Source organism: Oncorhynchus mykiss, chromosome 4 (genome assembly GCF_057628025.1).
Source record: "Oncorhynchus mykiss isolate SJ-2025 chromosome 4, ASM5762802v1, whole genome shotgun sequence".
Classification (NCBI taxonomy): domain Eukaryota; kingdom Metazoa; phylum Chordata; class Actinopteri; order Salmoniformes; family Salmonidae; genus Oncorhynchus; species Oncorhynchus mykiss.
Window position 1 is genome coordinate 33,801,466 of NC_143025.1, and position 14,421 is coordinate 33,815,886.

The 14,421-nt window shown below is 44.9% G+C and overlaps 1 protein-coding gene across 1 annotated transcript; it reads left to right on the forward strand.

Moving 5' to 3' along the window:
* Positions 1-4,777: 4,777 nt before the first annotated feature.
* LOC110521721 (uncharacterized) lies at positions 4,778-7,206 on the forward strand. The gene is made up of 2 exons (XM_021599524.3): positions 4,778-5,262; positions 5,739-7,206. The coding sequence occupies exons 1-2, from the start codon at positions 5,076-5,078 to the stop codon at positions 5,954-5,956; spliced, it is 405 nt and encodes a 134-aa protein (XP_021455199.1). The 5' UTR covers positions 4,778-5,075; the 3' UTR covers positions 5,957-7,206.
* The last annotated feature ends 7,215 nt before the right edge of the window (positions 7,207-14,421 follow it).

Consider the following 14,421-nt stretch of genomic DNA (forward strand, 5'->3'; position numbering starts at 1 on the left):
TTGTGTACAGTATTTGTTCCATTCAGAGGGTGAATGGGAAAGACAAAAACATTTTGTTGCCTTTGAACAGGTTATGGTAGTAGGTGCCAGGCCACCGGTTTGTGTCAAGAACAGCAACACTGCTGAATTTTTCACCCTCAACAATTTCACGCCCAATTTTTCAGTTTTTGATTTGTTAAAAAAGTTTGAAATATCCAATAAATGTCGTTCCACTTCATGATTGTGTCCCACTTGTTGTTGATTCTTCACAAAAACATACAGTTTTATATCTTTATGTTTGAAGCCTGAAATGTGGCAAAAGGTCGCAAAGTTCAAGGGGGCCGAATACTTTCGCAAGGCACTGTACATGTAAATCTAAGTAAGGAATGGATTAAGAATATATAGATATATGTCAGAGTGGCATTGGACTAAGATACAGTGGCATAGTATAGAGTACAGTATATACATATGAGATGGGTGATGCAATATTTACAAACAATTTAAAGCGACTAATATACCGTAGAATAGTATAGAGTACAGTTTACACATGAGATGAGTAATGCAAGCTACGGAGACATTTTTAAAATGGTTAGAGTTTCATTTCCTTAAAGTGGCCAGTGATTCCTAATCTATGTCTACAGGCAGCAGCCTCTGATGTGCTGGAGCTGGCTGTTTAACAGTCAGTGGTGTAGCACCATGGGTGGTTCTTGTTTGAGTTTCTGCCTATAGGAGGGGAGGAGCAAGGTGGAATCGTGGTCCGATTTGCCGAACGGAGGGTGGAGGAGGGCCTTATATGCATTCTGGAAGGTAGTATAGCAATGATCAAGGGTTTTAGCAGCGTGAGTACAACAATCAATATGTTGATAGAATTTCTGGAGCTTTTTCCTCAAATTTTCTTTGTTAAAATCCCCAGCTACAATATATGCAGCCTCAGGATATGTAGTTTCCAGTTTGCATAAAGACCAGTGAAGTTCTTTGAGGGCCGCCGTGGTATCCGCTGTGGCTATTATTGCCGAAAATTCTCTTGGGAGATAGTATGGTTGGCATTTGATTGTGAGATATTCTAGGTCGGGTGAACAGAAGGACTTGAGTTACTGTATGTAATCACAGTTACACCATACGTTGTTTATCATAAAACATATACCTCCACCCTTCTGCTTCCCGGAGAGATGTTTGTTCCTGTCGGCACGATGTACTGAGAACCCAACTGGCTTTACAGGGTCAGACAGTATATCTCGAGAGAGCCATGTTTCCATGAAGCAGAGTATGTTACAATCCCTGGTGTCTCTCTGAAAAGCAACTCTCGCCTTGTGCTCATCAATTTCATTATCCAGAAATTGGACATCAGCGAGTAAAATACTTGGGTGCGGTGGGTGGTGTGCACGCTTCCTAATTCGGACCAGAAGACCCCTCGAGTACCTCTTCTCTGTTGTTTTGGGTCAGCCTCTGGAATAAGTTAAATTGCTCTGGGGAGAGCAAACAAAGAATCCGCTCCAGAGAAGTCGGAATCCTGGTCGTAATGCTAGACGTTCTGGTGAGTTACCGCCGCTCTAATATCCAATAGTTCTTCCTGGCTGTATCTAATGACACACAACAATTCCTGATCTAATAACTTAAAAAATAGTACTCAAACAAACAAAATACTGCAGAGTTGCTTCAAAGCTAGTCGTGATCTCCGTTCGTGCCATCATTACGGATACTTCAGGATTTTGGCTATGAGACCCTTTACTTCCTCAGAGTCAGATTAACTTGTGGATACCATTTTTATGTCTCTGTGTCCACTGTGTATAGGTAGTTTCGCGAGACAATACTGACTAGCATTAGCACAATGCCTGGAAGACTATGGGAATCTGCTAGCATGCTAGCTGACACTCAGTTTTCAAGGATGAAAAAAGTTATAGGTAGAACTCAATCCCTCCACAAAGAACCCTTTTGGAACTATTTTTTCTAAGACTATAGTATAGTGGGTAAAAAGGAACTATTTGTTCTAATGTACAGTTTACCAGACAATGTTATATCATGCTAGTTTTGGAGATGAGGTGAGGGGGTTCCGTTCAGTGTGTGTGTGTGCGTGTGTGTGTGTTTCTTCAGGTGGGCCACTTGGAGTAGGACCTGGAGAAATAGAAGGCACTAGCCTCCAAAATGCTGAAGAGGAGACAGCAGAGTGAGACTAGTTTTAACTCTCTGTACTGTACTCGGCTCTACGCTACGGTACTGCTAAACACTGCACAACACTGTGTAGCGTTCATGGTCCCATGATGAGGTAGCCCCGCCTGCAAACTTCAAAACCAGTGTCTGCCCTCAGCCCAAGAGGGAATTTCCTATTGGTATAACAGTCTAAGACGTTGGTTGCTCCTGTGGGAGACCCAGGATCATATTCTGCACGTTACATTGGTGCCCAACGTGGGGTGGTTTCTCATGGAGGAGGGGTTCAGGGGGGGGGGGGGGGGGGTGATTGTAGCAGACATGAGTCGGTCATGTGATGAGGTAGCCCCACCTGCGAACTTCAAAACCAGTGTCTGCCCTCAGCCCAAGAGGATTTTTCTGTTGGTCTAAGACGTTGATTGCTCTCGTGGGAGAACCTGGTTTATTTCCCGCGTGTTATAACTGCATGCAAACGACTGCTATTGAATGTATCACTTACATTCACTACTGATATGAGGCTGCATGTTGAGGTTCTTGAAAATTATATGATACTGTAATAACAATAATAGATAGAATGTAAAGTATAGTTTTTTTTCCAATTCCTAGACCCAGCAGTAAACCTCCATTCAGGAGTCGGTGGGTAGAAGTTCTATCAACGTCTGACTTCCATCATCGCCAAGTGATAAGTCTGTCTTGTACTAAAAAAGCTAGCTACTGATTGCAACAGTCCGGTGATTTTGAAGTGAAATTAGGTGGGCCTCCCGAGTGGCGCAGCAGTCTAAGGCACTGCATCGCAGTGCTTGAGGCATCATTACAGACCTGGTTTCGATCTCAGGCTGTGTCACAACCGGCCATGACCGGGAGTCCCATAGGGCGGCGCACAATTGGCCCAGCGTCGTCCGGCTTAGGGAAGGGTTTGGCTTGAGGGGCTTTACTTGGCTCATTGCACTCTAGTGACTCCTTGGGGCGGGCCGGGGCGCCTGCAGGCTGACTTCGGTCATCAGTCGAACAGTGTTTCCTCCAACACATTGGTGCAGCTGGCTTCCGAGTTAAGCTGGCTGGTGTTAAGGAGTGCAGTTTGGTGGGTCATGTTTTGAGGAAGCATGACTCAACCTTTACCTCTCCAGAGCCCTTTAAGGAGTTGAAACAAGATTGTAATTGGAATTGGGAGGAAAAATGGGTGGGAAAAAAGTTAAATGAGGCAAAGTCAAACACCTGTATGCCTGCAGTAAGAAATAGCGGAGGGAGCTTTAGACGGATAGTCTTTATAGAATGTAATTCCACCCACTCGTAGCACGTGCTCCAGCAGGTATATCTCACTGGTCACCCCCAAAGCCAATTCCTCCTTTGGTCATCTTTCCTTCCAGTTCTCTGCTGCCAATGACTGGAACGAACTGCAAACATCTCTGAAGCTGGAGACTCATATCTCCCTCACTAGCTTTAAGCATCAGCTGTCAGAGCAGCTCACAGATCACTGCACCTGTACATAGCCCATCTGTAAACAGCCCATCTATCTACCTATCTCATCCCCATACAGTATTTATTTATTTATTTATCTTGCTCCTTTGCACCCCAGTATCTCTACTTGCACACTCATCTTCTGCACATCTACCATTCCAGTGTTTAATTGCTATATTGTAATTACTTCGCCACCATGGCCTATTTATTGCCTTAACCTACTTCATTTGCACTCACTGTATATATACTTTTTTTCCCCCTTCTCTCTACTGCATTATTGACTGTACGTTTTGTTTATTCCATGTGTAACTCTGTGTTGTTGTATGTGTCGAATTGCTATGCTTTATCTTGGCCAGGTCGCACTTGCAAATGAGAACTTGTTCTCAACTAGCCTACCTGGTTAAATAAATGTGAAATTAAAATAAATAAAATAAAATATAAGAATGGTTAGGTTTAGTCCCATAATGGGTTTGATTAATTAAACTAGATGTCTTTGTAAAGATGCTGGTCTTGACAACATACAATACTTTATTATGAAAGACAACAGAATATGATGGGCATTCTAACATTGGTTTGGACATTATTATGTAGTTGTGTCATATCAGCTGTTTGTTTTTACAGAATGTTTTTTACTGTAACATACACAGGAAAGGTGCAGTGAAATCTGTTTTACAGGGTCAGCCATAGTAGTACAGTGCCCCTGGAGCAAATTAGGGTTAAGTGTCTTGTTCAAGGGCACATCGGCAAATGTTTCACCTTGTCGGCTCTGGTATTTGAACCAGCGACATTTCGGTCCTTTAATCGATAGTTATTAGAGTGCTCCATTAGTTGGTGTTGGGTGGATGTGTTATTAGGCCTCTTTTAGTTGCTGGGAATGGATTTGATATGGCCAGTTTAACTCCCTGAGTTACTGTGACCCTGCTGAGTTACTGTGACCCTGCTGAGTTACTGTGACCCTGGCATATTCAAGTGTTATATTTGTCTAAATAGACTTGTACTGAGTTAAATGTTCTCCTTCAACATTGAGCCTAATGTCTCGGCTGGTCGAGTGTATAATGTCAGTTAGCTGCAGGGCTTGGTGAAGCCAGTCTTATGACTTGTCTGATTATAACGCTCTGTACTCAGTGTTAGTTGTTTGGAGGCTGTTTTCTGCTATTTGTTGGGGGTATATAAGAGGCCTAGATAGCCCAGCCCCAAAAGATCAGCTGGAGCACTCAGGAGCAGGACAAACACTACATCCAGTAGAAGGAATAGCTTAGAGATTTTCAATCCAGACCAGGGAACCAGTACACGCAGAATATTGTGTACTTGTATGTGACTGACTTCTCTAGACATCCCAAAGTCCTTCTACCTTTTGTGTTGTCAAGTATCGTAATCAGTGCAAACGACTTTAGGGTGACCATTTACAGACGTAGCGTGTCTAGCAGCCGTAAGCCCCTGTTGAGAGCCAGGGTTCGTCTGTTCTCCTGACCTGTAGGCAGTCAACGGAGGACATGAATAAGGTTCAGGGTGAGCTGAGTGAGCGAGAGCAGCAGATGCTGCGTATACGGAGAGACAGCGTCACAAAGGCCTTCCAGCTCTCCAAGATGGAGAAGATGCTAGCCGAGACCAGAGGAAAGCTGGACAAGAAGCCTGAGCCTGGAACGGAAAGTAAAGGACGGGACACCCGGGACGACATGGGTCTGTATCAATATCCTTACGCTAATTGACTTCAGTCTCTTCTCTGAACTGCACGAGCACTTCATGGTTTTAGTGCTATGGATAAACTGTCGTTCAAGGATTTAAGTCATTCAAATGTAGTTAATATGATAGTGCATGTGCCCTTGATTTTATAGACCGTATCTACTTTTAAAGTGTATATTTTAGCATGAAATCATGTCATCAAATGATTCTTCTGAGTACTTTCTTTGTTCTGGACTGATGCTCTCCATGTGTATTTTAGCATCTCTTAGATTTGTTTTCTCTCTGAATGTCTGTGTCTTAAGGGGTTGGTTTCCAAGGCACAGAGATTAAGCCTAGTTCTGGACTAAAATGCATGTCAGATTTTACTCAAAGACTAAGCTTAATCTGGGTCCAGGAAACTGGCTCAAAATGTTAACTCTCCCTTGAAGTGACTGTTTCTGATCTTGTTCTTCTCTGGGCCTTGTCCGGTGCAGTCCAGGACCTGGAGGATAAGGTGCGTTTCACCAGGAGAGACAGGAGGAACTCCCTGCACCGCACCCAGCTGCTGGAGAGCCAGATGAAGACTGTGAAGGGAGAGCTGGTGGACACACTGGATCACCTGCAGGAGCTGCGAGACAGGCTGAGACGCTCACAGGCTAACGCAGAGCAGCGCAAAGTTGACATGGAGAAACTGCAAGCAGGGATGAGGTGAGCCAACAACCCCAATGGTTCTGGCCCAATGTGCAGGGGCAGAGGCTCCTTCAGTCTTCTCCTATGCCCACAACCACTTGGTTCTTGGTACTTTGGCCTCTCTTGGTACCTGCTTCATTCTTTTTCACCAATGGGGCCAGAACACCTCAATTTTGACGACAAAGCTGAATCCAAATACTTTTTAAAACTGTAACAAATGTATATTGCCTCTTTACAGTTTGTAATACTCCCAAATCTTTGGAAATGCTTATCTACTTTGTTTTTACTCCGTTTTCACTTCCCACAAACTGCTTTTGTGACTTGGTTGTTGTTAGGGATTGATAAACACTTGTATTATGTTAGCTCCTATTCACAGCACTGTATTTCCTGTCCGTGTTGTGTGGAAACTCAGAGCCAGACCAGAATGTCAATTACCGAATAAAAACTGTGCTACAATCCAACGGGAAAGAAGCAAAAAATATAACTGTAGTTAACTGTTTTTAACTTGTCTTAAATTGAGATAAACTTGTGCATCACTGTGTTGCTAGTGGTGTTGTATTGTCAAGGGTTGTCAAAGGTTACTATGTAAATAAATACATTTTCCAGGTGACAAAACTGAACTTCTCTGAGACCAATGATGGCTGATAAACAACACTGCCCCCCCCCCCCCCCCCCCCCATTGTCATATGTCACTTGGAGGCAGTGGTCAGTGAAACTGGTTCTGGGGTGTCTGTTGGTGCTGTTTCAAACGCACATTCTGTGAAACAGCAGCAGCCCATGAATATGGTGTAACAAAGTTGAACTTGTGCTATTTTTTTTATAAGGTCAAGTATCAGTGACCTCATTACATTCTTGCCTGCCCTCCAGTTCCTATTCATACAGTATGAAAAGAAAACAGCTAGTATCATGTCTGTTTTATTGGGGGATTTTCCATGCTGAAATTAAGCAGTCCCTGTTTCAATTGAAACTATTTTAGTGCCAAGATGTAAGTTCAGCCAAGATGTAGCACTACTTGTATTATAAGATGAAAGACGCACATTCATTCTTTTTTTTTTGTCAGACAGATTATAAATGGGTGACTTGGCAACCTCTTCTGTTTCTGTGTCTTGTCACATGGATGTGACCACTGAACTGGACAAGTTGCTATGGAAACTATTGTATTATCAGCTATCTTACCACAGTTACTTTGAGTACACTGCAGAGAGCTATGGAAGCTACCTGCAAAAGCAGCAGTCTGCAATGTATTACATGTGAATTAAAATGTAAACATGATGTTTTCACTGACTCATTTTTGTCTATACCATACAGGTAGTGTTGTATCACAACCAGGTTCTGAACGAGGTTATATCCATTTATGGTGTTGTTTGGTACATTCTATGTACTTTCCCTCAAACTGCAGGGTAGCATCGTTGCTACATGAATGGTTCCAGTGTTTCTAACAGCAGCAAGGATTGTCTTTCTGTGTCCCAAATGGCTCCCTATTCCGTGTATATAGTGTACTACTTTGACCAAAGCCCTATGGGCCTTGATCCAAAGTAGTACAATATATAGGGGAAATGGTGCCATTCAGCATGCAGCGTCTGCCTGTTTTCCTGTTCCCTCAGGTGAGTGTCAGCTGATTGTCTCTGAAGCAGCACTCATGTTCTAACTCTTAGCCCCATGGCAAAGATGTGATCAGACTAGATGTAGCAATGTTTTCCCCCACACAGACAGCATCACATGCTAGAAAGCTATTGGCTATTCTCTGTTGATCAACACTTTTGGCCCCTACTGCCTGCCTGCCTGCCTCAACTAAAAGCCCTTCGGGTGCAGCAGAGCAACACACACATTTCATACCTGGTTTATTATTTATTCAAAGATAATAAATGATTACTCACTATAGTTTCCCATGTGAACACATCATTTGAGCATATGTTGATTGTGATTATTTCTGTAGCTCAGTAAGTTAGAAGCTGTAGAAGCTGTAGTAGAGAGTCACTCTCAGGAAATGCAGCGTAAACTCAGTCTCCAACAGGGGGTCCTGGACCAACCAGGTTGACTACATCACATCTCATCTCATCACATCTCATCACATCACTTGCTAATGATCGGAAATAGCCCTTTTCGGTCAATCAGCATCACATGCAACATGGTTCTGATAGTTGAAATATGTATATTCTTATTTACTAAACTTATGTAAACTATAACAGTCAAAAGTTCCACAAACTCAAAGGGTCTTAGCAGTGACAAACCAATCCTTGTTCATGACCTGTGCAAGTTGTGTGGTTAGTGGATCTAGTGTAGTCTAGTGGGTTCGAAGAGTTTGCATGTGTCTGTCAGGTGGCGTTTCCGAGTGAGAGGCTGGAGTTGATACAGAAACAAACTGCTGGGAAAAGAAGACCCGCAGAAGGTGCAGTTAGTGTGTCTCCATGCTGGAGGACAGTGAATGTATGGCTAAAAATAATTGGTTAGGGTTATTTATAAACAGTGGTTCGAGCCCTGAATGCTGATTGTCTGATAAAACATTTATTTTTACTGCTCTTAATACGTTGGTAACCAGTTTATAATAGCAATAAGTCACCTCGGGGGTTTGTGATGATGTATGGCCAATATACCATGTCTATGGGCTGTGTCCAGGTACTCTGCGTTGCGCCTAAGAACAGCCCCAGCCGTAGTATATTGGCCATATAACGCAATCCCTCGGGCCTTATTGCTTAAGTATATCACACAAAGTAGTGTTGTCACGATACCAGAATATTGAATTTGACACCGATACCAGGTTTAGTATCACGATACTGGATACCATCACGATACTTGATATCAAAAAGAAGGCATATTATCCAGTCACAGAATGGCACTTGATCCAGACAGATAAACTCAGCTACTGCTCTGTTCAATCACTAGGCATTTTTTTACTTCAATATCATTAAATGGTTTTTTTTTGTTTTTTTTAACCTCAATTTTAGTACTGAACCGTTTGATGTTTTAGTATTGAAAGAGTACCGAAGTTTCGGTGTACGTGCAACACTACTTTAAAGTTAGGGTTATGTTAGCTTTATGTACAGTATATCATTGTAAGGGTTTTCCTGTGGTGAAGGAGAAGCGGACCAAAATGCAGCGTGGTGGTTATTCATGTTCTTTAATAAAGGAACTAGACATGAAATAACTAACAAAACAATAAATGTGCGAAAACCTAAACAGTCCTATCTGGTGCAAACACAGAGACAGGAACAATCACCCACAAACACACAGTGAAACCCAGGCTACCTAAGTATGATTCTCAATCAGAGAATGGCGCGGGACGCGGACCCCACTTCACTATTGTCTTAGTCCGCCTCATTGTCCGCCTCCGTGGCTCTCTAACCATGGCAACCCCTCTCAATGACCCCACTGGACAGAGGGGCAGCTCGGGACAGAGGTGTGGCTGCTCGGGACAGAGGGGCGGCTGCTCGGGACAGAGGGGCGGCTGCTCGGGACAGAGGGGCGGCTGCTCGGGACAGAGGGGCGGCTGCTCTGGCGCCTCTGGGCTGACGAGGGGCTCTGGCGCCTCTGGGCTGACGAGGGGCTCTGGCGCCGCTGGGCAGACGGGTGCCTCAGGCGGCGCTGGGCAGACGGGTGCCTCAGGCGGCGCTGGGCAGACGGGTGCCTCAGGCGGCGCTGGGCAGACGGGTGCCTCAGGCGGCGCTGGGCAGACGGGTGCCTCAGGCGGCGCTGGGCAGACGGGTGCCTCAGGCGGCGCTGGGCAGACGGGTGCCTCAGGCGGCGCTGGGCAGACGGGTGCCTCAGGCGGCGCTGGGCAGACGGGTGCCTCAGGCGGCGCTGGGCAGACGGGTGCCTCAGGCGGCGCTGGGCAGACGGGTGCCTCAGGCGGCGCTGGGCAGACGGGTGCCTCAGGCGGCGCTGGGCAGACGGGTGCCTCAGGCGGCGCTGGGCAGACGGGTGCCTCAGGCGGCGCTGGGCAGACGGGTGCCTCAGGCGGCGCTGGGCAGACGGGTGCCTCAGGCGGCGCTGGGCAGACGGGTGCCTCAGGCGGCGCTGGGCAGACGGGAAGCTCCGGCAACGCTGGAGAGGAAGGCTCTGGCAGCGCTGGACTAAGGAGCTCTGGTGCCTCTGGAATGAGGGGCTCTGGCGCCTCTGGACTGAGGGGCGGGAGCTCTGGTAGCGCCGAACAGGCGGGAGACTCCGGCTGCGCTGGAGAGGAGGAAGGCTCCGGCAGCGCTGGACAGGCGGGAGCACCTGTAGGGATGAGACGGAGAGACAGCCTGGTGCGGGGGGCTGCCACCGGAGGGCTGGTGCGTGGAGGTGGTACCGGATAGACCGGACCATGCAGGCGCACTGGAGCTCTTGAGCACCGAGCCTGCCCAACCTTACCCGGTTGAATGCTCCCGGTCGCCCTGCCAGAGCGGCGAGGTGGAATAGCCCGCACTGGGCTATGCAGGCGAACCGGGGACACCGTGTGCAAGGCTGGTGCCATGTAAGCCGGCCCAAGGAGACGCACTGGGGACCAGATGCGTAGAGCCGGCTTCATGGCACTTGGCTCAATGCTCACTCTAGCCCGGCCAATACTGCTGGTATGTACCGCACCGGGCTATGCACCCGCACTGGGGACACCGTGCGCTCCACAGCATAACACGGTGCCTGCCCCGTCTCTCTCGCCCCCCGGTAAGCACAGGAAGTTGGCGCAGGTCTCCTACCTGGCTTCGCCACACTTCCTGTGTGCCCCCCCCCAAGAAATGTTTGGGGCTGCCTCTCGGGCTTCCTTGCCAGCCGTGTTCCCTCATATCGCCGGCTCCTCTCTCCGGCTGCCTCTGTTCTCCTAGCTGCCTCCACCTGTTCTCATGGAAGGCGATCCTTTCCCGCCAGGATCTCCTCCCATGTGTAGCAACCCTTGCCGTCCAATACATAGTCCCAAGTCCATTCCTCTTTGCGCCGCTGTTGCTGTTGCCCGTTACCACGCCCCTTGGTCCTGTTGTGGTGGGTGATTCTGTAAGGGTTTTCCTGTGGTGAAGGAGAAGCGGACCAAAATGCAGCGTGGTGGTTATTCATGTTCTTTAATAAAGAAACTAGACATGAAATAACTAACAAAACAATAAATGTGCAAAAACCTAAACAGTCCTATCTGGTGCAAACACAGAGACAGGAACAATCACCCACAAACACCCAGTGAAACCCAGGCTACCTAAGTATGATTCTCAATCAGAGACAACTACTGACACCTGCCTCTGATTGAGAACCATACTAGGCCGAAACATAGAAATACCCAAAACCTAGAAAAACAAACATAGACTGCCCACCCAACTCACACCCTGACCATACTAAATAAATACAAAACAAAGGAAATAAAGGTCAGAACGTGACAATCATGCTTTTCCAGTCGTTCAATGCTCTTTACATAGTAAGTGGGAAATCACATCATCCTCCACTAGTGACTGCATGGCTCTGTTGGAAGGCTTATTTGTCTCAAAGACCCAATGGAATTTCATCATAGGGCACTGGAAACAACTCATTGATTGAGAGGTCGAAGGAGAATGGCAAGAACCAAACAGGCAAATAATGGAGCAGAATGGCATCTCGGGAAAGCAAAACTTGTTGGTCCATGGCCCCATCCTGCCTGGTGTCAACGGTACAGGCTGGTGGTGGTGGTGTAATTGTGTGGGGAATGGTTGAGGTTATCTTTGTATGCATTCCTTTTTTAAACTTTTTTTTTTTTACCTGTAAACCCCCCCTAAAAAAGTGAGTCACAAAAAAGCGTGTGGCCTTGTTAACTTCCAATATTGGAAGTCGCGTCAAAGGCTCTCTTTCCATTTAACTTGAAAACCTTACTGACTCCCCATCCCGCATGCGGGAGCGTAATCACAGCCTGACACTAATTAGCATAACGCAACGGACATAAATATCCCTAGAAAATATTCCTATTCATAAAAATCACACATGAAATATATTGAGACACAGCTTAGCCTTTTGTTAATCACCCTGTCATCTCAGATTTTCAAAATATGCTTTACAGCCAAAGCTAGACAAGCATTTGTGTAAGTTTATCGATAGCCTAGCATAGCATTTTGTCCAGCTAGCAGCAGGTAACTTGGTCACGGAAATCAGAAAAGCAATCAAATTAAATCGTTTACCTTTGATGAGCTTCGGATGTTTTCACTCACGAGACTCCCAGTTAGATAGCCAATGTTCATTTTTTCCAAAAATATTATTTTTGTAGGCGAAATAGCTCTGTTTGTTCTTCACGCTTGGCTGAGAAATCGCCCGGAAATTGCAGTCACGAAACGGCGAAAAATATTCAGAATTAGCTCCATAATATCGACAGAAACATGGCAAATGTTGTTTATAATCAATCCATAATATATCCGTCGGGACAATTCGTTTTTCAGTAGGACCGATTGGAGTAATGGCTACCTCTGTATTTTATGCGAGAGTCACCCTGGGAGCCATCAGGTGACCACTTACTTCAACATAAATGCGTAAAACTACGTCACAATGCTGTAGACACCTTGGGGAATACGTAGAACGCGTAAGCTGGTTGATAGCACATTCACAGCTCAATAGGGATTCATTGGAACGCAGCGCTTTCAAAATATGGGGCACTTCCGAATTGGATTTTTCTCAGGCTTTCGCCTGCAACATCAGTTCTGTTATACTCACAGACAATATCTTTACAGTTTTGGAAACGTTAGAGTGTTTTCTATCCTAAGCTGTCAATTATATGCATATTCTAGCATCTTGTCCTGACAAAATATCCTGTTTATAACTGGAATGTTTTTTTCCCCCAAATAAAAATACTGCCCCTAGAGTCGCAACAGGTTTTAACATCCGGTTGATGGAGACTCTGCAGATGCGATATCTCAATAACCCAGTACCCAGCATAAATAACTGAACCGTGTTCTTGACGCCACCCCCCCCCCCCCCCCCCGTTCAGCTCTAACCGTGCCGCATGGAACGCAAATATATTCTTAGAAATATTTAACCTCCACACATTAACAAGTCCAATAGCTCAAATGAAAGATAAACACCTTGTTCATCTACCCAGCATGTCAGATTTTTAAAAATGTTTTACGGCGAAAACACACCACATATTTATATTAGACCACCACCGAAACCAAGACAAGAGGCAGCCATTTTGTCCCAGAAAATATAAAATTACAAAAGCAGGATTAAAAAATAAATAATTCACTAACCTTTTGAAAATCTTCATCAGATGACAGTAATAGGACATGTTACACAGTAATTTTTTTTTTTCAATAATATGCCATTTATATCCATAAATGTCAATTTACATTGAATTCATGTTCAGAAAATACTCAAAAATGTCCGCAGAAAATGTAGGTAGCACCGCAAGATAACGTAAATAGACATCATAAACTTTGACTAAATATACATGTTCTACATATAGTTAGAAAGATACACTGCTTCTTTATGCAATCGCTTTGTTACATTTATTTTTAACGTTACAGAAATCGCACACTATTCAATATTCTGAGACGGCGCTCAGATATAAGCTACATTTCTCCGTAATGTTGGAGTCAACAGAAACACAGATTTCAGCATAAATATTCCCTTACCTTCGATGGTCTTCGTTCAGAATGTTCTGGAAAGGTTCATACTTAACCAATACATCGTTTGGTTTCAAGTCTTGCGTCTTTGTATTAGCTACTGCTAATAACATCAGCTGAAATGCACCCAAAATGTCCTCTGGTCCGGAAAAGTTGCGCATCAAAACTTCAAAATTACATATTATATGTCGACTAAACAGGTCAAACTAAGTGCAAAACCAAGCTTTAGGATGTTATAGACATACAAAACAATTTTCAATTCAACCGGTCATTGTTTGTCCTTCTTCTGAGTACTGGAACAAAGGAATGGCTGGGACCAATTCGCACCCTAACGCACAGGTTTTTTCTCGCGGCACTTACTCAAATCACTCCCATAGGGCCAATTCTCGCGGGATTTGAACGATTAAACGCTCTACAGAATGAGGACATCTAGTGGAAGACATAGAAAGTGTCCCCAGATCCATAAGTGGTTGGGAAGGGTGGGGGCGATGACGTCAAAGTTGCTCCAACTTTCATGACCACAAAACTAGTTTGGAAGAATGCCTGCCCTGTGAGTTATGCTATACTTACAGACATAATTCCAATGGGTTTAGAAGCTTTAGAGTGTTTTCTATCCAATAATAATTATTATATGCATATATTAGCAATTTTTGACAAAAAAAAAATTCAGTTTACTATGGGCACGCAATTGCTCCAAAGGGGGCAGTAGTCAGCCATATCTTTAACATTTTAAAAAAACAATGGAACGAATCTGAGTTTGAGCTTATTTGGTTGCATTGTAAACATGCATCATTCACTTATGACTGTTGGGGAGCCGCTTGGCATTTCAGGCTATTGAAATGACTTCGCTTAATTGAGGGATTTTGCATGCCCGTTACCTATTATTTGACCTTATGATTTGGAGGCATATGAAAATCCTGAAACTGGAAATAAGCTATTGAATGGTCAG